Source organism: Alternaria postmessia, assembly GCF_024291825.1.
Source record: "Alternaria postmessia strain BMP 2775 chromosome Unknown scaffold_36, whole genome shotgun sequence".
Lineage (NCBI taxonomy): Eukaryota > Fungi > Ascomycota > Dothideomycetes > Pleosporales > Pleosporaceae > Alternaria > Alternaria postmessia.
In genome coordinates, this window is record NW_026260109.1 from 82,723 (window position 1) to 105,129 (window position 22,407).

Here is a 22,407-nt window from a genome sequence, read left to right on the forward strand (position 1 = left end):
GGTCAGGTGAAAATGGGTTATTATTCGTATGTAATGTAGGAATCGTGCACTGGCCGATAGGCTTCATAAAGATAACAAGGATAGCGAGAAGGTATACACAGAAGCGAATATGCAGCATCCGTAATCTACAACATGCGATGAAACTATGCTGGGACCGAATGATGCGCGCACTGGAGAGAGCGTTGGGGGTATATGGCGGAAATAGAATAAATGGCCCATCCAAACAACACCCGTGATCCGACAATGTTCCAAAGATCCGAAAGAAGAGACCCGTGTATGAAGAGAAGAAAAGTGCGTTAGGCGTTGATGATGAGGTTACGCTGACTGGTATCTTCAGGATAAGCCCCAAAGACAAAACGATAGAGCTCGCGCAACCACTTGAATGCCTCGCTGCGGCCCAACCATTGCACAGATCGTCCAATCTCAAGCGCCGTCAGCCTGCGGAGCGGCTGAGTGTGAACGTTTCGTAGGGTTGGGTCTGCAAGAACAAGTTTTCGATAGCTGTCAAACAACTGACTCTGCCATGTCTCGGCGCCGAAGCTGTTGGACGGTAAGGCACGAATGAAATCTGGGAGGGGTATTTGGCGGTTGTAGCCAGTATTGATGGCTGCCTTGATGATCAACCCTTTCAGGCGAACTAAGTTGGCATCTTCTCGGCCCGCGGTAGCCGTGGAAGAAGTGTGGTGCGAAGCGTCCGAATATGTGGAGAGGTTGGAAGAAGCGGATGACCAGCGGTCATGAGTTCGTGTCATACCAGCTTCTGGACCAAGAACAAGTATGTTAGGAACATTCGGCTCGTCCGCTGGTGAGAACTCTTCGCGATCGTCAAAAATTGTAGTCGGCGTCTCTGGCTGGATTGGCGTCGCCCGTCGCGAGGAGATGGCAGAATGATACGATTGGTTTACACTGGAAGACCGTCCAGACCGGTCCGAATACGCAGCCTGGGATCGATGTGTCACAGAACTCCGGCCGACCGAAAAGGCATACTGGGTCGGTCGTGGGGTGCCGCGGTCCGGTCGTACTTGTGTCCAGCCTTCACGAAACAAGTCGCACAACTCCCAACATGCCTGTATGGCCGAACCTAGTAGCTCCTCGTCGGCGGGCTTGCCATCTCGGCTGTTTTGGCGGAGGCTGAATAGCATTTCTGCCAAAGACCAGCATGCGTGCAGCAATGAGTCCGTCTCTTCTGGAAGAGAAGTCCGCTGCTTCATCAGGCGATGACATAGCGTCAAGTAGAAATCCAGTGTGCGTTCACGGAATGTTTCCGGTAGTGTGCGATCGTGTGCGTTGTAGAGATGGTTGTTCAGCTCGAAGCTGACTCTGAGCACCGAGTCTGAAGCTTCATCGCCGCGTTGGCGAACATCAAACAGTGCTTGACAAAAGTCTCGGCAAAGCTCCAGCGTGGGCCGGATCTGCGTGGAAGGGTTCTCTTCTCTGCTCTCGTAAAGTTTCTGGCAAAGTCGCCAGCATGTTCTCCAAGCATGCTCTTGCATATCAGGACTCCCACCGGAGTAGTGGAACATGCGTGTTCGGTGATGCTGGCTAAGTTTGGCCAGCGAGTTGCAGAGTATCCAGCATTCGTCCAGTGCACTTCTCAAGGCAGCGACTTCCTTTTCTGATTCATGGATACCGTGAATGGCCTGGCCCATTGTTTGTGTGCCAATCGACATGGATTCGCCGTCTTGCGATTGTGATGACTGGCTGTCATCCTGTTCGATGACGGAGCTCGCAGAAGATTCGACGGCAGCATGGTCTTCGTACTCGGCAATATCTATGCACGTTAGCATGTGATGGGTACAAGGCTCGACGAGACATACCAGCGAGATTGATGCTTTTGCGAACGCTGCGTCGTCTAAGGTCTTCCTCGAAATCTTGTCTTGTCTGCGCACGCGGCGTGCTGCGGTCTGCAACCGAGTTTGACACGGCGGTATCAATTGGGGTTGTGTGAGCAGACGCTGTTTGCTTGTCTTCAACATCGGGAAGCATGTTGGCTTCTGGCGTCGATGGCGATTCAACCGCGGTATGATCCGACGTGTTTGCGCTCGACGACGCGCCGGACGTGCTCATCCGGCTCTGGCTTGCACGTCAGCCATGCAGTGCAACCGCGATAGGAATGAGACTCACAAACTGTTTGAAGCTGTCGGGCGCATGGATGACAGATGGGGGAGCATCGTCCGAGTCTGCCCTTCGCACGGCGGTGTTGAGCTTGTGGGTATGGGGCTGTCACAGGTTAGGTGACTGGGTGAAGGGGTGACGATGGATGTGTTGACATGATATCATACCTTTGTCTGGCCGTCCTGGCTCGCCGGGCTCACAATGTCGTCAGTGCCCGGCGATCTAATGTCGCTCATGCCATCCTCGCTCGGGTGGTTCTCTTGGGCATCCTCTTCGATCTGTAGTGGGGTCAGCCCCGCGTGTTCCACATGCGGCCACGACATGATTCACCTCAGTATGGTCGGTATGGCTCGTGCCGTTGCTGTCAACGGGCGAGGGGTCTACGGAAGCCGGATACGGGCTCGGTGGTGGTTGGAGATGGTCCGACGTGTGACCCGAGGATCTTGGGGAGTCCATGTTAGCCCGCAGTCCCCAATGCTCTCCAGACGAGGGCGTCGCACCTATTTGAGAAGACATGGGCAAAGGTGCCCGGCGAGCTGGGCGAGTCCGTGTAGGGGCTGAATGCCGACATGGACTTTAGGCCACTCGGTGACGGCATGAGCTGCGTCGCGGTTGCCATGCCTCACGCTGCTCTGGAGGAGGGCACAACAGATGCTGCGCCAGAGCTGCGCCGGATCTGCGCTGTTGTGGGCGGGGGACACGAGGGAACAAAAAAAGAGGCCCGTCTCCAGATCGGCTGCCTATCACTCCAGACGACAATGTTGGCGAGGCTGAGCGGCGAGTCACGAATCAGAAGGGGGGGTGGGCGGGCGGGCGACGAGAGCGCTTGCGTCTATGGGAAAGAAGGACGGGACGAGGCTTATCAGAGCAGACCAGCTGCCGGGAAGAGGCTCAAGGTACGGCGTCGGCGTGTAAAGTGGTGTCGTTGTTTCAACACAGCGACTCTGCCTCGGTGGAGACTCTCAGCACAGGCGGCGTCAAGCTGGTGTACCCAGCAGCGAACATGCTCGCCCGACCGTGCACCATGGCCCGCTTACAACACCTGTCCGTTCACCACCACCCCTTGGCGCCGCAGACGAATCGCCGCCCGGGGAGCTGCTAAGCTCCAGGGATGAACTGCAGATTAAGCGCCCAGGGCCACGCTAGATTGCGGGCATGCTCAGCGATCCCGCGCCGTGCGTGCCAGAGACACGACACTGGATCCTCTAGAACAGCCATCGCTGGGAACCTGGGTCCATGTGCCGTCTAACGGTGCGAACACCTTCGCTATACTCTACTACTCTGATGCCGTCCCGGACAGAACAGACGGCTGCGGCACCCTCCAGAGCCTAGGTAAGCACTCCCTTGGCATCGTCTATTCACCCAGCATTAGTTCCTCGCATGGCGAACGTTGCTGCAGAAGACTAGGGCCAGGCCTCCATGAGACGCTAATGCACCCTCCCCCAAAAGGCTCTATCAGCTGCGCTGAGACAGCAGCAGTGTGTGCGGCACAGCCAATATGCCCGTCTAGCCGTTTGCTCTGTCTCCAGTTCCGGCCCCATCGACAATCGACGTGGCCGACTTGCATCAAATGGATGCCTCAATGGTGTGATGAATTCCTCCTCGCAACGGTCCGTCGACACATGGCATCTCAAGAGCCTCTTCTTGCTATATCTGTAGGATCGTCATCGGTATCACATATCCGCTAGCTCATCTCCGGATTCTACAAGCGTGTCAGCGTCTCCGGTTACCGTCTGCTCGGATGCTTAGATTGGCCAATTGCATCTCCAACTTTTTGACTTGCACACGAAAGCACAGAATTTTCCCTTACTCCAACCTACCACAGTTCACGCCGCGCAAGTCTCCAATATTTTACGCTGGTCTGACCTACTGGCCTACAGGCAGCCACCTTGTCCGTCTTCACAAACACACGAGCTGCCCTTCTGCGTGCGACCTGCGCCGCTCCCGCGTTTGACATTAGCCGCGCCCAAGGCGGCTTGCCAATAAGCGCCGTGGAGCACAGGTCTTTCTCTCGGTCTTTGTATGACCGACAGGCACAGAACAATCTCCCAGATGACTGACAGGAGGCTGCAGCTTCGGCTTGCATGACTCCCTGCACACACCTTAGTGACCGATGTGAATGTGTCCTTGAGACCAATTGTACCCAATCTGGATTCTGTGGGTGATACCAAAACCAACATCATAAGGCACGCTACGTTGGTCTACTAGTGGTAGTCTTCCTTCGAGGAAGGTGTCAAACATACCTGGTGTCCCACTCGCGTTGATAACTTTGCGTAGACATCCAACCGAAGCAACCCCGCTCTCACGTTATCGGCGCTTACTCCCACCGTCTCTTTGGCAAGCATCTCCACCACCAACGGTACCCTCCTAAACTGGTTCGGGTACTGGCATCCAGATAGCTCCAAGCATTCAAGATCATAACAAAGGGCGGCCTGAAAGCGATCCCGGCTAGCGACAGCCACGCGACATCCCAGCGTGCCGGTACGATCACTACCCGAAAAGCTGACGTTTTTTTTTTGTTCTTCACCATTGTCAATTCCCTAAACAGGAAAACGAGCATACAAGCGAGGTCCACCAACAATGGCATGGTAACAGACATCTCGATCTTAAACTGCTTTGTCATCGAGTGTTGCAATGACCTCCAACAAGCGGGGTTCGCCCTACCAACAGCTACACTGCCTTGCGGTTCTTGTTTTTTCATGTCAGGCCAGACCGTCTTTGCAGACTCTTACCGTTCAGAAGATCATGCGAATCACGATGAAGAGATCTGAAGCCACCGCACTTTCCATGACGCTGCTCATAGCATGAAATCTCCGAGGGGCTCAGCTATTTAGGAACACTCCCTCCCGTTCCGGGCGCTTCTGCAATCCATAGAATGTGCTTTTCGGGTGATCGTCAGCCCTAAAAAAGCACATCGACGCCTCAGAATCAGAGATACTGTTTGTTGCAGTCTGCCTTAGACAAGCACAGTGTATGTACAGCCTCGTGCGACTGGCGCTGTGCGGCATCATGGGGGTTCAATGTTTCACTACGTCTTGAACGTACGCCTCTGTGTAGGTGATCACCAAACAATGCATGGAAGCCGATGTCATGTGTCGCGTAATAGCACTGGGTCTTGCAATACACCACTGCCAGTCGTAGCTTCCTCGACGCATTCACCCTATACAAGAGAAAAATCGAACAGGTAGAGATAGTAAACTTTACTTTGCAGCTTACATTAGCTCCTAACAAGAGAGATTATAGGGATTAATAGTATTGTAGGCTTCTAGGTTCTCTATGTATGTCTATATAGCTCTAACACGCTTTATTGTAGTAGGAAGAAGTACTCTGCTTAAATGAGATATTTAGTTTCTCTCTTTGGCGTAGTGCATTCACTAACAAAACTCTTGCGCGTATGCTTGCTGAGTACAGTGAGAGGTGAAAACAACATTTGATCCAGAACATGATTACAAGCGCCTTCTAAGTTGCTCAAGACCAATAGCACACTAATGTACCACTTAGTATGCATTGTTAGGATCAAGGAAGCTTTACTTCCAGTGGTCGTTCCATTCCTTTTCCAACGCCGTCATGTTGTCTTGAATAATAGCCGCCTGCATAGCCTTTTCGCTAGCCTTGGCCATTTGCGCATTCGTCGCACTCCAATCAATCTATACTACTATCAGCCTTGTTCTATTCAGTCATAACCATACGCCAATCCACCGAGTACTCACTGGGGGTCCGATCCATCCGCTGACAGTCCATTGCGTGCTAGCCATCCTAGCCTGCGATTGAGCGATCCTCATCTGATTCATATGCATATTCTCCTGCATCTTCAGCTGCTGGAACTCTTGCTTCATGCGTGCAAGCTGAATATCCAATTCTTGCATCTTGTTGTTTCGTGCCTGAATCTTCTGCCGAAAAGTTGACAGGTCATTGGTACGGCAGGCGTCTGTGAAGTAGGTCTGAAGGCGGGGAGAGTAGAGGTCACACATGAAACCACCAGGGTGTGGTTCTTGAGCCCTGAACTGCGAGAGGATCGCTGGTCGCGGTGAACTGGAGTAGAGGGGCTCAACGTGTTTGAGGTAGCAGTCTTCACAAGCGGTGAACTCGGATGCCATGGATGACAAGCAGTATTGTTTCTCTCCTTTGACCGAATTCCCCTTTTGGCAGACAGGGACTGGTGCCCACTTCTTGACAAAATCGATCAGTGGTGTAACGTCCCGGGTTTTGGTTTCCAGTGTAATTTCTGCAACGCTGGCGATCTTGTCAACGTACTCTAGACACCGTTGTTGTCCATTTCCTTGAGTCATAAGGTCGCAGGTTGCAAGTAGCGCTTGTCCATCCGCAACTGGCGCAAAAATCCGCTTCAGGCAAGGAAAGATGATGTTGATATGCGCAACGCAGTCCGAACAGGCCGTCATTTCCTCGACCAGCGATCCGGTCTTTGGGTCTCGAAGAGAATACCATGTCCTCGTTACGGCCGGTTTCCCCCCTTTTTTGACCTCTGTATCCTCCATGTTGAAGTTTGGGCAAATACCATCCTTGTCTCTCTGAATACTTGAAATTTCGCCCAACAAGCTCAGATCAGGCTGGCCCTGTTGAAATAGCCACATGTAGGCTAGTCTTACCCATAAGAACGAGAAATCGCACATAGTCTGAAGTTGGGGGTTTGCCGGTTTGGCAGATTGTGCAGAAATAAGGGAAGCATAGCGAGTACCGCGGAAAGATGTGTTATAGCAGTCCGGACAGATGTCAAAATTTGGGATTCTTCTTGGTGAACTGATTTGCAGCCAGTCATTGTGTCCTTGTGTAAAGCTCGACCGCCCGCACAACCCAAGCGTTGGGTACTGTTTCGTCTGCGGTGTTCCTGACTGTGAAGACGATGAATTTCGAGGCGGGAGAGGTGGGGGCCGAACCTAGAGATTGATGTAGGAAATCAGTACATGTCTCGCATGCAGTTCGTACGGGAACATCACTAACCAGAGGCATGTCTTGTATGGAAAGATATCTAACTGAATAGAACGATGGAAAAGCCACCAGCAGGACATCCGATAGTGAAGACGATGTTTTGCTAAGACGGAAGAGACCACCTATCTTTTGGCGTATGAATACCTCTAGGCTACATAGTGAGTAGCTTGCCGAGGCCCTTAGCTGAAGAGGCTGAAAAGTCGTCCGAATACGATACCGGTGAAGGCCAGCCCCGCAATGAGCGCCCAAATCAAGGTCATCGAAGCGCCACGCATGTCGGACCTTCTACATGCGTTGCGCATCAAAGTGTTTTGTGCATGCGAAGTGGAGGGATCGACGGGCTACGGCCCATTGAATCATGAATAAATTCGATGGCGGCCAATGGACTCATGCAATCAGCGACAATGAAAACATCTTGTGTCGATGATTGCGGAATTCAGCCGTGACAGTAGTCTTCGCAAAGCAGTGGTAGTTTGCGGGATGGCGGTAGACGCATGATCTGTTCTGCAAGAAGTGTCGGAGCCGAGCGGTTGACACCACGCCATTCGCTACGGCTCTCGCTTGCCCTTAACCAGAATCAAGAGTATGAACAGCCACGCTATTTTAGCTCAGCAAGGCTTGTATCATTGTGTATAAACTAAACGAGCGTGAAATGCCGGGGAGGCATTCGGTCGAACTGCGTCCGAGCTCATGCAGGTGGGCACCTGAGGTTCACAAGACATGTTTAGTTTCTCTCTTTGATGTAGTGCTAAGTAGCTTAATAAATTACATCTCTGCTACAAGCCTCGTATTCTGCTCCTTGATCAGGGGCGAAAGAGAATCTACCAAGTGAACAGATCCAACAAGCCGCCTTGTGTAGTTTCGAGAGATAGGTTGAGTACTGCGGAAGGTAGATAGACCACTATATGTTTAATGATGTATTGTTTCTTGAAGATGATTCGACTTTGCCGCAAAAGAAAGCCGCTCACGTCGTCTTAGCAATACTAACAACGTTTCGCAAGGTGCCAAAAGGCAACACGTCGGCGATCCTTTTCTTACTAGCGAACAGCATGACCAGTCTGTCCAACCCACACCCCCAGCCACCAGTCGGCGGCATACCCCATTCCAATGCCTCGAGATAACTCTCGTCGATGGCGCCCTCACCCTCGGGATGGAAGTCACGCTGTTGGATGAACTTGCGACGCTGTTCGAACGGCGAGTTTTCTTCTTCGTATGCGTTGACATATTCGCGGCCGTGGATGAAGAGCTCCACACGAGATGCGACACGTTGTCCAGTGACCTCGTCAACGTATGACTTTGAGAGGGGAGAAAGTGCTTCCGGGTGTTGGGTGATGAATGTAGGGTTTTTACAGAGAGGCTCGATGTAGATCTCCGCGAGAGTATCAAGTAGACGTGGAAGAGTGGGATTGGGCGGGATGGCGAGGTCCAGCTCACCGAATAGCTGTAACAGCTTGTCGGAAGCATCCGATGATGAAAGATCAGGTAGCTTGCGACCACAAGCTTGCTCGATTGTGGGTATGAAGGGCAATTGAGCAAAAGGCTGTGCGAAATCGATATCCTCCGGCGACGCTAGGGTAGGGAAGTACGTGGACCTCAATGACTCAATCGCAGTATGAAGACCGTGTACCAATTGCTCTGTCCTGGCGACGACTGTGTGCAGGTTCGCGCCAACTTCGTAGAATTCGCAAGTTGAGAATTCTGGGTTATGCGTGTTGTCCACACCTTCATTTCTGAAGGCACGTCCAATCTCGAAGATCTTATCCTGTCCTCCAACAATCAGCCGCTTCAGGTTGAGCTCAGGTGCTATCCTGAGTCTAATAGGAGTATTGGATAACTCGTTTGCGACAGTCTCAAAGGGTCGTGCAATAGCACCTCCAGCGTTAACGTCGAACATGGGTGTCTCCACTTCCAAAAAGCCGCTCTGTATGAAGTACGTGCGCACGTAGTCATAGATCAGCGCCCGGAGACGCAGGACATCGCCAGGCTCGTCGCTTGTGAGCGCGTGAATGTGTGGTCGTCGCGCAAGTGTCTCGGCATCGTCAACCCTCTCTGGGAGGTGATGAAGGCATGGCGCGAGAATCTGGGGTACGTCGAGGGCGAGAATTGAGAGCTGTCCACTCGATGTCTTTGTAGGGTTACCGTTGATGGCTTTGCGGCATTAGAGTCTATTATCAAGCTCGACGGCTTCATCACTTACACACCCAGTCACCAACCCGAGCGACTTTCTTGAAATTCTTAAAGTTCTCATCAAGGCCGTCTTGAGGTGTGAGCTTCTTCAGCTCTGCCATGACCTGCAATCGCTGTGTATCACGTTCAATATCGAGGAACATTAGCTTGGAGCCAAGCAGTCGCACTGAGCGCACCCTTCCTGACACTGTCAGAACCGGACCGGTGCTCACGGGTAGTGAATCATACCAAACACAGACACACGATCAGGAGTTGTTTCTTGGATGCCATCGTACTTGGCATTAAAGTCACGTATCGATAAGTTCTGCGCATCCGCGGAATAAGCCAGCCTAGGGTGATAATCGCCCAAGGGCTTCACCTTGCCCAGGTGCTCCAAGCGCTTCTGCTTCTCTACATCATGTGGGCCAGTATATGCATCAGCGGCTAGGCTCTGAACAAAGCGCCGCTGAACAGAGAGATATGCTCGCGCATGTTCCGGTCTGATGGAGCGACTAGCCTGATGAAGGTATGGGCGGAGAAAGTTCAAGGTTGGCCGGCTCATGGTTCCTTTATCTCGTTAGCTACTGGTCGCAAAGAACGTGTCATAATGAATATGTAGTGAAGACGGGTTCAGTAAAGGGTATGGTGAAGTCAACCGCCCGAAGGCGTCATTCGCAACGGTTCTAAGGTTGTTTTGGATCATCATAGGAAGGGTTGTGGGCTACGGCGCTTGCGAAGCTTGACAGAGCTCAACGCGGGACTGATAATACATATCAATCGACCCATTGAGCGCTGATAAGCAGCGCAAGGCAGCTGTGTATGCAATGGAATGTTGTAGACTTACCTTTCTCTGGAACATGCCTGTGACGGCACGCCGATGACAAGTAATGGATGGAATGTCGAGGTGAGAGAACTTTCACCTCAGACTGCCAAAGCTCGGCCCATCCGCAGTTGAGCCGTCAAGCGAGGGCAAAGCGGCTGTGCGCAGTCACATGATTCACTAGCGTGCCAAGAATCTTTGGGCTTATATTCTAGCTTTCCCCCAGCCCCAAATCTGGCCAGCATACTTACCTTCTTGCGACTCATCAAGCTCAAGTATTTGATGGTCTGACAACGTCGCCTCCATTGCACAGCGGGGTGTGGTGTTGTCATGAATCTCCTTCGGGGGCTTCAGCGGGGCAATTTTTGCTGGTCTGCCACTGCGGCTTTTTTTTTTCATTGATTCCAGAGCCTTGTGCATTGGGTTGAGGAAGAAGTTTGACTGAATGACAAAGCGCGGCCATGATGTTTGAGGATGTCTACCCGACCAACTCAAGCCACCATGGTGCTGCCAAGGATGTAGAGGGGTTAGTATAGGCGGAATCTTGAGCAGACCTGAGGGTGGCTAGAAAGCTAGAGCATTGTCAAGACATCCTGATTTTACTAGCTTTGGGGGTAGCTGTCTGTACCTGTCTTCCCACTAGATATCCTGACGTCCTGCTGGAATCTGGACTTCGATTTTTGGCTTTGATCTCCACTTATGGACTAAACATGTTATAAGAGCAGAGTACTTCTTCCTACTACAGCAAACTATATTACAGCTATATAAATATTTATAGAGAATCTAGAAGTCTACAATACTATTAATCTTTATAATCTCTGTTGTTAGGAGCTAACGTAAGCTGTAAGGTAGAGCTTATTATCTCTACCTGTTTGGTTTTTCTGTTGTATGGGGTGCATGAACAAGATGCCATGACTCTCAAGTGCAAATAGCAGCCTAAAAGTTGTCGCTGACTTGGTCGAGCCATTCGTCTTACTGCTAACGCTCCTCAATCTGGCGCACATGGCAACAAACGAAGTGTCTGTACCTGCGTCAGCACTTACCCAGTCCGTTCACCAAGAGTTTGATGCATGTCAACTCCCCGGATTCTCAGCGTTTAGCAATGATCCGGATGCTCGATCCACCATCATGGTCCTCAGTCGCAAGCATATAAGTCCTCGCGTTGCCGCTGGCTTGAAGCCCATCACTATTCTACCATGTATGCCTCCATGTCAACTCCAAAGGATCAGTTCCACATGCCTCTTACTCTTGCACGTCACGATTAATCCGGTTTGTCTCTCATATCAACACCCCGAGCTTAATACGACATCAATCCTATATGCCGAGCGAAGGCCGCTCCGAGCATACTTGGTGGTCTGGCCATAGCTCCCTGTCTAGCTCCAACGGCGAAACGCGAAACGCGTGTTGCCCCGCCATGACATCGCCATGACGCTCGTCAGAATTCCCGTCATCAACGTCGATCTGCGCCAGCACATGGCATTTCCGAATCCGCACCTGTTCAGCTCGCGTAGAGCGGACTTGTACCCCTCCATGGCGTGTCATGACGTTAGGCTAGCCCCTCCAAGCGCATGTACAAGGGGGCGGATAATCTTCTGGTTCGCGGTAGTTGTAAGAAGGCTGCAAATTCAACGTCACATGTTGGCAATATGTCATCGGTTTTGTCTCTGTTAGCATTGAAAAGGTAGGCACTCTGCGCATGTTGTCACTTCTCCATCTCCATCCCTCTCTATCAGACCCTTTCCAACTCTGAGCACTTTCTACCCTTCACATAACAGCTGCACATCGAACCTACGCCCAAGATGATGTCCCAAGCAGCTCGCCAGGCCGAGAAGGTCATTGGCCATGGCGATAACGCCACCACCGCGCAGAACGTCACCAACCCTGGCAACGATGAGAGTACAGCCGACTACTCTGAGACAATGAAGGCTCTGGCGTGGTACGGCAAGAACGAGGTCCGAATGATTGACACACCGAAGCCCAAGATTCTAGAGGATCGTGACGTTATCGTCAAGGTCACTGGTTCCACAGTCTGCGGTTCTGACCTGCACTTGCTTCACGGCACTGTCGTGGAGATGCAGAAGGGCGACATTCTCGGACATGAGTTCTGTGGTGTCGTAGACGAGTGCGGCCCCGGTGTCACAAAGTTCAAGAAGGGGTACGTCTATCTCGAAGTTTTTGCTTAGAGGCATCGCTAATAAAATATAGTCAACGAGTCGTTGCCTCCTTCCAGATCGCCTGCGGTGACTGCTACTACTGCAAACAGAAGCTGTCTTCACAGTGCGAGAAGACCAACTCAAACACAATTGAGAACGCAATGTACGGCGGCCGGACAGCAGGCATGTTCGGTTACTCTCACTTCACTGGTGGATATGCTGGTGGTCAAGCAGAGTACACTCGCGTGGCATACGGCGACGTCAACCTACTGCCGCTTCCCGATGATGTTCCTGACGAGGCGGGTCTCTTCCTTTCTGACGTTCTGTGCACTTCATGGCACGCTGTTGTCGACACTGGTGTCAATAAGGGTGATGTAGTCGCCATTTGGGGAGCCGGCCCGATTGGACAAATGGCTGCGGATTTCTCTTTGATGCAAGGCGCATCCAGGGTCATCATGATCGACTCTAACTGGCGTCTCGACTTCGTCAAGGCCAGATACCCCAATGTCGATACTCTCGACTTCTCTACACTGGCCAAGGGCGAGTCGGTCACAAGCAAACTCAAGGAGATGTGCAACAACCGCGGTCCAGACGTCAGCATTGAGTGTGCTGCCGGTGAGTACGCCAAGGGCTGGGCACATTACTTCGAGATGATGCTCGGTCTCGAGACCGACACCAGCGAGCTCATCAACGAGATGATTACCAGCACACGGAATATGGGTCGCTGTGGTATTACTGGTGTATACGTCGGCTTCACCAACCACTTCAACATCGGTTCTCTTATGGAGCGTGGTATCCGTCTTATTGGTAACGGTCAAGCACCTGTTCACATGTACTGGGAGTCTCTCCTCCAGATGATCCAGGAGAAACGCATCGACCCGATGAAGATGGTCACCCACCGTGTTCGCCTTGAAGACTTGGACAAGGTCTACTACAAGTTCGAGAAGAAGGAGGATGGCATGCAGAAGGTCTTTGTTGAGACCAAGTGGAGTTTCCCAGCGTCCAAGGATAGCCCTGAGTTGACCAGGTACTAAGCCTGCTTTCATTATACCAAAACATGTAGCATAGTTTAATGATACCAACAAGAATGAAGTAAATAATTATTACATGAACATAAAGATGTAAATATATTAATGTATGCATCATCATTTCGATTCAACTGACGATTAACACTATCATCCGAGGCTTATTGTAGGTGGAAACTTCGTCGACGCACAAACCCAATCGATATGCATGACAAAAGGTCGGGGTGTTATGACAATTTAACTCTGACCATTCTCCATCATCGTTTGACAATGTGTCCCATGATATAAACTTGACTTATTCCTTTCGCATGCTGGAGCTTCGACCCCTCCCTGCCCTCTACCGTTCTGTGCTCGTCTCATTGAGAGCTCGAGCAGCCTCTAACTCCGCTATGAAAGTCTTAAGCCTCTTCACATTTGACCACGCCATCCTCGCTTGGTAGTACTTTGGCACACTGAAAAGAAACCAGGCGATGACCCACAAATACCCAATAGCATACTCCGCGCTACGCAGCCACCTTGAGTCTGACCTGAAGCCTAACAACTTCCGCACCTTGCTCCACTGAGTCGCCACACACCACTCGAATATCATAGGTAGAATCTGCGCAACATAGTAACATGTGATAGCCCAACAATCGCCAGAAGGGTTCTGTTGCCACCGAACGAGTGAGTGCATAAGGCCGGATACGAAGAAGACAAGCGTATTCTCGACCATTCGCGTGACTGCACCGCGCTTCATACCCAGCCAGCCTCTCGTCACACATTTGATGTGGCCTGAGAATGAGTGATAGACATAATTGTGCCAATGCTTCGACCAGTACCTTCTCACCGACCATGCGTTACTAAATGGGCCAAAGAGAGCTGTAGACCACTCTTCCGGGCCGTCTAGCCCCGAACCGACGTAGAGAACGGCGAACACACTGTGATAGCTTTCATACATCCATAAGGACAAGATGCACCAGTCGAACGTGAACTCTAACCGCCAGGTTATCTCTTGGTGGTCCATAGATGTTGGCAGTTGCTGGAAGAATTTCAAGAGCTCTGGTGTCATGTATGCGCTAGGCGGTAGGACAAGAGGGGAGTAGCGTGTTTCGTAGAGGTCGAACACCCTTTGGAGGCCATAGTAAACGAGCCCCTTGAGGATATGGTAGCCAACAAATCTCCAGCGCGAGTAGCCATGGCCTTCTTTCTCAGGTAGCACAACACCGTGCTGGATACGAGTGCTCCGTAAGATAGGTTCGTCAGTCTTCTTATCGGTTGCTGTATATTGCTCTTCTCCGGTCTTTTCTTTCGATGCCGAAACTCCATTGGGGTTTGTCGGTGATTTGTGCTGTTGTCTCTGTTCAAGTACCTGCGTGTGGTTCCGATCGAAAAGAACTTTGTATCCTTGTCTGACTCTTTCTTTAATTTGTTCCTGTTCTCCCATGTCTTGCTTGTCCTTTGGCAGAACCGGCGCAAATTCTACGACGCAGACTTCGTAGCTCATGTGCGCGAACCATATTAGACACGTCCGCGCAAATGTGTCATTTACTAAGAAGTGTGGACAGAGTTGGTCCGAGTATCGGAATGCATACCATGTTGGTAAGGCGAGGATGAAGATGGAGAGTTTGCGGTAGAGGCGCCTGGTTGGTGGGAAGGAGAGAATATAGAGGGCGTATAGTATGGCTGTGGTGAAGCACAGTATAGGTGTGGCACCGTTGGTAAGTTTCCAGTCCTCTTGCAGGTACTGGCCAGGCATGATGGTCGTATGTGCGATGTGTTACGCAGCCGTGAAATCTCCCAAATGGTCTGAAGTGGCGGTATACCGGAGTGAGAAGATTGGGTTTTCAGAATTAAGAGTGAAATCTTTTTGGTGTGTGCAGGTCGGACTATATAACTGTGGTCGCGAATGTCTAACCACGGTTGGTGTGGTGGGGACTTACGTGAAGTTGTGGTAATAAGATTCCCGAGCCTTGTTACCTGTGAATGTCCACTCAGCTCGATTGCGAGGCGTGGATCCTCGAACCTAGGCTCAAATGTGGAGATGGGTGAAAGGCGGTTCTACTTCGCAGCGCGGCGATTTACCGATTTCCAGCATTCACCGATCTACTATTGTAGACCTTTAACTATTCAGTACTGTGAAAACAATCACACGATACCGCAGTTCTATAGGTCGGGTAATAGAAAATAGTATGTTCCTTTCAGGCTCAGTCCAGTGATCACGGATGTTAGCCCGCTTTGTGATGCTTGCATGGCTTGCGCTGGAGTAGACCTTCTAGTTCAAACCATGGTTTGTCAGACAATGGAAACAGGGTCGTTGTCAGAGGCTCAAATCAGCTCGACCATCTACCAGTTTTTCTATGTCTGTGAATTACCAACATCCCCAGGCATCGGAGCGAAACCGCTGATTGGATATTCGTACGACACTGGCGAGGAAGACGTATGTATTCCTCCTAGAAGCATTACGAATATGCTTAGACACAGTCGTACTGTTGAGTTTGCATGTTCAGCTGGACAAGATTCGATGCTACTGTTGAGGCTCCTACTGCTGTCTTTGAGGAATCGAGGAGAACTGAGACATCGGTGTGATAATTCAGCGATTATTTGGTCTTGACTAGGAATGTATCAGGGCAAACAGGGAGGTGAAAGGACATGCTTCCTTTGAGGTACTAATGCGGCCTTCGTCTGTGGTGCTTTGGGTGTCGAGACTCTGTGTCTAGCCAGTAAATCGATCTTTGGGTCATTCAGTCGGTCCTGTGATTGGAGTGTAAGAGTCCTAATCATGTTGTTCATCACAAGAAAGTAGGCTATGAGCCAATCTGCTAGACGACTGACTTGTTCGCTATCGTATGCGTCTTTGGTAGTGATTATTCAGCCGGCACAGCATGCTTCATCTGACCAGTCACTCAGGCACAAGTCACTCGCAGCTGACACTGATCTTGCTTGCAGACTCGTCATGATTACATCTGTCGACAAAAACGCGGACGGACAAAAAGAAAAGGAGGAAAAAGAAAGAGTGCACGGAGGTCTTGCAAAAGACGTATTCGTTTCTCTTGGCTATTGATACGGGGTCCGCGAAACAACAAAAACAAAACGACCGTGTGCGACGTGCTGGCAGTCTGTGTTGTATTGTTGAGATAAGAGTTGCCGCTCAACCGCACCAGCGGTCTTGAGTACACGGGTACTAGGTTGTGCCCAGCCAGACGCCTAGCCACAAAGTTGTGGCGTGTGCTGTTTCGAAACCAGTTCCGGGTCGTGGCGCATGAAGGCTACGCGGCCTTGCAGTGTCGCATCCATAGGATCGGCTATATGCATAGCATGGTGTGACGCGGGTGCAGCCGTTGCTTGTGGACGCCAAGGTTGGCTTGTGGTGTCTCTGCGGCACCATGCAGCGACGCAACGCCTTGTTGCTACTGAGGCACCATGGCTGATACGATGGGACCTTCACATGCTGGCATACTTGTCGTGGCTAGATTTGACCTTCATGTCCAAGGCTGTCTCATGGAAGTTGCCCTGAACCCTCGACTTCCTTAGCTTCTTGACCTCGTCGTCGTTGAGACGCCGGCCAATCTGGTCTTCTAGCTCCTTGCGACTAATCTTGACATTCGCCTTCTCTTCCTTGCTCGCCTTGAGCCGCGGCTTGAAGCGGGCTTGCATGCGTATGCGGAAAGTGGTGCTGAAGTCTATGTGTTCGGCATCGCCCCGTGGTTCTGGGGCTTTCCCAGACGATTCTTCGATGGTCAGGAACTTGTCGCGGGCAGTCTGTAGGGAGAATGCGGAGGGGTTGTCGGGCACGGCAACGACGACAAAGGTTTCTTCGGGAGAGATGGCGGTCGCGGTCGCGTTTAGGACGCCGAACTTGTCGCAGCTCAGATATCTACATCATGTCAGTCGCGTCTTTTGCATGTCCTCTGAAGCTCCGTGCCTTCCGTGATGGCCCTTCAGACTGAGCTGTTCGGTGCCAGCGATGCGATTCGCGACGAAGACCTGGCGCACATCGTGCGGTTCAGCCGTCGCGACATCGCCCTCGACTATGTTCTCCAATTCGCTTGCAAAGACCTTTCCGTTAGCGTCGCATGCCAGGCACGTGTTCGGCGAGTCGGTGGGCAGCACAATGACTATAGGTCCTGAGATGTCTGTCGGCGCATCTGCGCTCACCCAAGAGTCGTCGCTCTCGGCTTCGGCAGGTGCGCTGGTCGTAAGCTGCTTCGAGGGCTTCTCATCGGCGTCGTAAGGGTCGGCAGCTTTTCTGCGCTTCTTGACCTTCTTGTCACCCTTGAAGTGGAGTGCCTTGGGCATGGTGATGGCGCCGCGATGGTGGTGGTGGTGGTGGTTAGGCGTCGGAGTTGAGAGATCGGAGTTGGCCGAGGCTGAAGCAAATCAGGCAGGTGCAGTCGAGATTCTGATCAGACGAGACCAAACCCGCACTACGAGATCACGATAAAGAAGCAGTACTGGCTACCGAGTGTGAATAGCATCATCAGTCACTGCATCTTGCTCGACGACTAAAATGGCCAACGCTAACGCTGCAGTGAGCCAGAGTGCCGTCGCCGTAGGTCTAGAGGCTCTGAAGAATAGTGAGTGGCATTTGCATCACCACAACCCACAGTGGCTGATATCTCTGTAGACGATGTAGACTTTTCTCTACTCGAAGATGCCTTCGGATCGTCTAGCTTGGGCATTATAGTTGTAAAGGATCTGCCTTCCAAATTCCATGAGCTGCGACATAAATTATTGTCATACGCCTCTGCTCTGGGAAATCTACCAGAAGACGAGTTAGGTGAGCCGCGTTCCCAAACTCCCTAATGGGATGGATACTGATAGGTGACCAGCCAAACTTGAATCGCCGGCATCCAAATGGCTAGTTGGCTGGAGCTGTGGAAAAGAGACCCTCAAGGACGGCAGATATGACACCCTCAAGGGCTCATACTACGTCAACTGTGCCAATGGTTTCGAAGAGCAGCAGAAGTCATTCGCTGAAAAGTACCCATCCTTCCCAGAGTACACGGCGCCCAACGTTTGGCCTTCCCAAGAGCTCCTCCCAGGCTTCGAGGACACCTTCCGTGAGCTATGCACTCTCATCATCGACATAGCCGCATTGGTTGCCCGTGCCTGCGACAAGTACGCCGAAGCCAATATCGACGGCTACCAGAAAGGGTACCTTGAGCATGTAGTCAAGACAAGTGTCTCGACCAAAGCCAGACTACTGCACTACTTCCCCAGCCCCTCGTCAGTCCCCGACACATCCAGTGGTGATGAGGACGACTGGTGTGCCACTCATCTTGATCATGGTTGTCTCACAGGTCTCACCTCGGCCATGTTTGTCGATGAAGCCGTCAGTCCTCCAAAGACCGGTACATCATTCGCGCCTCTTCAGGAACTTGACCGCTCACCGGATCCCAAGGCGGGTCTCTACATTCACTCCCGCACCGGTACTGTCACAAAGGTCAGCATACCCCGCGACTGCCTCGCTTTCCAGACTGGCGAAGCACTGGAGATCATCACAAAGGGCAAGTTCAAAGCTGTGCCTCATTTTGTAAGAGGTGCTGCAGCTGGAGGAAAAGTAGCGAGAAACACACTAGCCGTGTTTACGCAGCCGAATCTGTGGGAAAAGGTTGACGAGAAGAGAGACTTTGCGGCCTTTGCCAAGGAAATTGTTGAGAAGAACCACTGAGGCTCAAGCGGTGTTGGTGTAGCGAGCAATAGACCTCAAGTCAGTCAATAGGCGACATGTATAATGACATCACGCATCTCACCCGCTCATTTTACAGGGCCGCCAAGCTCCCGGGCGTTCCTGCCCAAGGTACCCGGGACCTGAGTCAACGGAAAAAACCCAAATGGCGCATGCATGCTGACAGATGGCATTTTGGAATCGCCAGAATTGCATGCCACGACAGTCAGCTGTGGCTTCGTAACGATGCCAGCGCTTGAATCATTATCCACAATGCCGAAATGAGGCTCCTAATCTACGCATGATACAACGCGTCGTCCTGTACGCACTTCTTTGTCGTCGAAGCGCGCTAGGACGTTGCTGTGAGACGCGCTACACACATTGCGCGGCCTCGAAAGTTGAAACACACAAAACAGCGGCTGTCATCTAATCTACGTCGACGATCTCACCCACTGTCAGCCGCCGGCCAAACGTGGAGGGTGGGTACTGAGACCCGAAGACGCGCTGCTTTAGGTTCCAATGTTGCGCCACACGTCCAAGGTTTTTCGCCATGGATGCAACGCAACCTCTGCGCATCCCTAGGCAAGCACCCGTTCCTTTAGCCACAGGCAGTGCCAACACAATCACTATATTCGTTTTCTTGCGTGCAGTGCCGAATCCCGGTTGGCGCATCCTCTGTCACCGCCACAGCGAATTGCCCATGCAGGCGGCTTGTTGCCAAGAAATAGAAGGCCTGAAACCGGTGGGGAACATTCACCATCCACCGACGATTATTACGCGGCCACCCATGCTGGCTCGGCGCTTGTTCCCCCTTTCAGCCCCAAAGCCAATTAGACGGCCAAAAATCCCTATTCCTTCTCGACGCATCTCTATCATGCCAAGAGAGCCTATCCGAGATGCCGTCTTCGCATGGGGGAACTTGCTTGCACCCTTGCCATGCACTTAACCTCCTTCTTGGTTCGATTCTACCCACACCAATGCAGCCTCTATAGCTGTCACTGTCGCTCATTTTTCTTCCCTCTCTTGTTTTCCTGCAATCGCTGAGCGTTCTTACACATCACCACTTGGGGCCTGTATATCCCATCATCAGTCGTTAAGTCGTCTGCATGCGTATGTCTTTCCTAGCAAAGGCCCCGTTATCGCTCGCGCGCGCCACCATCTCGAGCCTTGCTACTCCTTTGGAACCCGCCGCTGGTCCCGGAAAGATGGCTTCCAACAATCGCCAGAATGTTACTTGGGTTGAGGTAGGCTGTCATAGTCCAGCCAGATATGGGTGTCTGCTAACCGTCATAGGGTGTTCGTGGAGTCGCTTCGTTCTGGGTTGTCGTAACACATTTATGCCGGGCTTGGGACTACAGCCTTTGGTCACCGCGTGACAACGAGAATGCAGCACCGCAACTACTGCAACTGCCCTTCCTCCGATTACCATTCCAAGGCCGTATCGGTGTTACCATGTTTGCTTTTCTCACCGGTTACGTATGCGCTATCAAACCACTTCGACAGGCCAAATCTGGAAACGTTCCAGCTGCGTTGGAGACACTGGGCAAATCTGCTTTCCGTCGCCCACCGCGACTGATTATGCCCGCAACCATTGCTCTGGTCATTGCGTGGTTTTTTGCCCAAATTGGTGCTTTCGAGGTTGCCCACTTGAGCGACTCTCACTGGTTCCGTCGTTCTGTCCCTACCAACATCGGTGGCCTTGATACGGAAATCCCACGATTGATCAAGAACTTCCAGACGTCTTGGTCCGGCGCCAACAACGAATACGATGACCACCAGTGGGCTCTCTTGCCTCTGCTGCAAGGTGCTTTCCTCATCTACGTTTTGCTCTTCGCCACTGTCTTCATGAAGTTCCGCATGCGCCTCTTTACCTGCATGGTTCTGTTCCTGTGGTACTGGATGCGCACTAGCCCTGAGAAGGGTATGTATTGATCGTTGAACTTGCTCGCAACAATCACTAACATCACTAGAAACTTTCGAGTGCCAGTTCCTCTACGGTGTCATTCTCTGCGATCTTGGCTCCGAGAAGAGCTTCCGCGAATTCATCAACAGCCGTGTCAAGGCTCGACGTATTGCGACCGCATTCCTCATCATCCTCGGCTGGTATGTGGCGTGCTACCCGGGAGAGCACTGGGAGTGGTCGGCTTGGTCTGTTCAGCTTAAGAATATTGGAGACTGGATTATTCCTCAGGGTGCAGCAAGCTACCCCAAGCGCTGGACTGCTATCGGATGGGATCTGATGGTCACCGGAATCTGGCTATCGCCTTCTCTGCAGAGCATGTTCTCGAACAAGCTCTTCATGTGGGTTGGCCGCAACAGTTTCGCCGTATACCTTACCCACGGAACGGTCATGAAGGTTGGCCTAGCTCGCCTGATTTACGGATTCAGCACTGCACCATACCACGTCGAGCAGCCAAAGGATGGTCAGGGCGAAGCTATTGAACACTACATTCCCAGGTCTACAAACTGGTTGGTCTGGGCCCTCGCCATTCCCATCTTCTTCGTCGTCGAATACACCATCGCTCACCTCTGGACCACATACGTCGACGCACAATGCGCGAAAGCCACCAAGTGGCTTGAGGACAAGATGTTCGAGAAGAACGAAGACGAGAAGCACGGTGTCGCAAGCATGGCTTAAATCAACACAATGCGCAAAATTACAAGCATCATCATCAGGAGTTACAGATGAGAACCTCCTGCTCGGTTTTCCTTGTTGTCGGGTTTCATTTTCGGTTTTACGATTTCCTTTGTTTGGGTTTATTACATCTGCGGATACCAACATTCGTCGCATTTCATGGAGTTTCTTTGGTATGGGCAGCAATCAGCATAAAGCATAGAGCTTTCTTAGACGAGGGAAATGTTCTCGTGTCGCAACGACAAGATATGGCCGGCACTGTATAGCGAAGCAAGCGAGTCGAAAGCTCAACAGATTATCTAATTCAACAAATCATCAACTCAAATCTCAAATGCCTCATTCTTGCATCGTGCACCCCATATCACATCCGGCCCGATCCTCGTGACCTTTTTGGTCAGGAATAAGTTCCCGCAGATCTTTGAAGCATCAAATCTTGGCCGCCTCATTATGGGAAGTATCATCGCAAACACTCATCATGCGACAACACAAAGAAAAAAAACCACCGAGAAATTGCGCTATTCCTCCACAACGGTCCCCGATACGCATCCTGCAATGACGTACATCCCTGCAGCGGACCCCATTCCTACAACAATCCAGCCCACTCTACTTGACCAAGAAATCCGGACGGCATCACGAGCCACATGCAACAACTTCTTAAGCTTATTGCCAAGCTCGCTGCTAACTGCCGCTTGAGGGACATTAGCCACAAGGGTCTCTTGGCGTTGTTATACCCACGCCGTTATCCCCGTTGGCTGTGGCGGCTGGTGTGGTGTGTGGTGCTGCTGCGCGGACGCATGTGTGTTGCGCATGATGGCGGTGTGCCGGTCAATATCTTTGCGGGATACGAGATGTAAGAGGGCAATGCTTGTGTCGCATGTGTATCTGCTATCCACTGTGAT

At 51.7% G+C, this 22,407-nt stretch overlaps 8 protein-coding genes across 8 annotated transcripts; 3 read left to right on the plus strand and 5 right to left on the minus strand.

The window, feature by feature from the left end:
- Positions 1-296: 296 nt before the first annotated feature.
- Positions 297-2,734, minus strand: J4E82_006269 (uncharacterized protein; the record flags this gene model as incomplete). The annotated part of the gene is made up of 6 exons (XM_051732526.1): positions 297-1,771; positions 1,818-2,073; positions 2,125-2,220; positions 2,283-2,393; positions 2,446-2,557; positions 2,616-2,734. The coding sequence occupies 6 exons, from the start codon at positions 2,732-2,734 to the stop codon at positions 297-299; spliced, it is 2,169 nt and encodes a 722-aa protein (XP_051587672.1).
- A 2,908-nt stretch (positions 2,735-5,642) lies between these two features.
- On the minus strand, positions 5,643-6,746 carry J4E82_006270 (uncharacterized protein; the record flags this gene model as incomplete). Its single annotated transcript, XM_051732527.1, has 2 exons — positions 5,643-5,762; positions 5,826-6,746. 2 exons carry the CDS (start codon positions 6,744-6,746, stop codon positions 5,643-5,645), a joined length of 1,041 nt encoding a protein of 346 aa, XP_051587673.1.
- Positions 6,747-8,026: 1,280 nt separating this feature from the next.
- Positions 8,027-9,834, minus strand: J4E82_006271 (uncharacterized protein; the record flags this gene model as incomplete). Its single annotated transcript, XM_051732528.1, has 4 exons — positions 8,027-9,210; positions 9,260-9,430; positions 9,478-9,795; positions 9,828-9,834. 4 exons carry the CDS (start codon positions 9,832-9,834, stop codon positions 8,027-8,029), a joined length of 1,680 nt encoding a protein of 559 aa, XP_051587674.1.
- A 2,013-nt stretch (positions 9,835-11,847) lies between these two features.
- On the plus strand, positions 11,848-13,235 carry J4E82_006272 (uncharacterized protein; the record flags this gene model as incomplete). Its single annotated transcript, XM_051732529.1, has 2 exons — positions 11,848-12,203; positions 12,254-13,235. The coding sequence occupies 2 exons, from the start codon at positions 11,848-11,850 to the stop codon at positions 13,233-13,235; spliced, it is 1,338 nt and encodes a 445-aa protein (XP_051587675.1).
- A 328-nt stretch (positions 13,236-13,563) lies between these two features.
- J4E82_006273 (uncharacterized protein) lies at positions 13,564-14,961 on the minus strand (the record flags this gene model as incomplete). Its single annotated transcript, XM_051732530.1, has 1 exon — positions 13,564-14,961. One exon carries the CDS (start codon positions 14,959-14,961, stop codon positions 13,564-13,566), a length of 1,398 nt encoding a protein of 465 aa, XP_051587676.1.
- A 1,685-nt stretch (positions 14,962-16,646) lies between these two features.
- On the minus strand, positions 16,647-17,501 carry J4E82_006274 (uncharacterized protein; the record flags this gene model as incomplete). Its single annotated transcript, XM_051732531.1, has 2 exons — positions 16,647-17,079; positions 17,128-17,501. The coding sequence occupies 2 exons, from the start codon at positions 17,499-17,501 to the stop codon at positions 16,647-16,649; spliced, it is 807 nt and encodes a 268-aa protein (XP_051587677.1).
- Positions 17,502-17,712: 211 nt separating this feature from the next.
- On the plus strand, positions 17,713-18,876 carry J4E82_006275 (uncharacterized protein; the record flags this gene model as incomplete). The annotated part of the gene is made up of 3 exons (XM_051732532.1): positions 17,713-17,779; positions 17,830-17,982; positions 18,035-18,876. 3 exons carry the CDS (start codon positions 17,713-17,715, stop codon positions 18,874-18,876), a joined length of 1,062 nt encoding a protein of 353 aa, XP_051587678.1.
- A 1,103-nt stretch (positions 18,877-19,979) lies between these two features.
- Positions 19,980-21,511, plus strand: J4E82_006276 (uncharacterized protein; the record flags this gene model as incomplete). The annotated part of the gene is made up of 3 exons (XM_051732533.1): positions 19,980-20,117; positions 20,167-20,794; positions 20,844-21,511. 3 exons carry the CDS (start codon positions 19,980-19,982, stop codon positions 21,509-21,511), a joined length of 1,434 nt encoding a protein of 477 aa, XP_051587679.1.
- Positions 21,512-22,407: the final 896 nt, after the last annotated feature.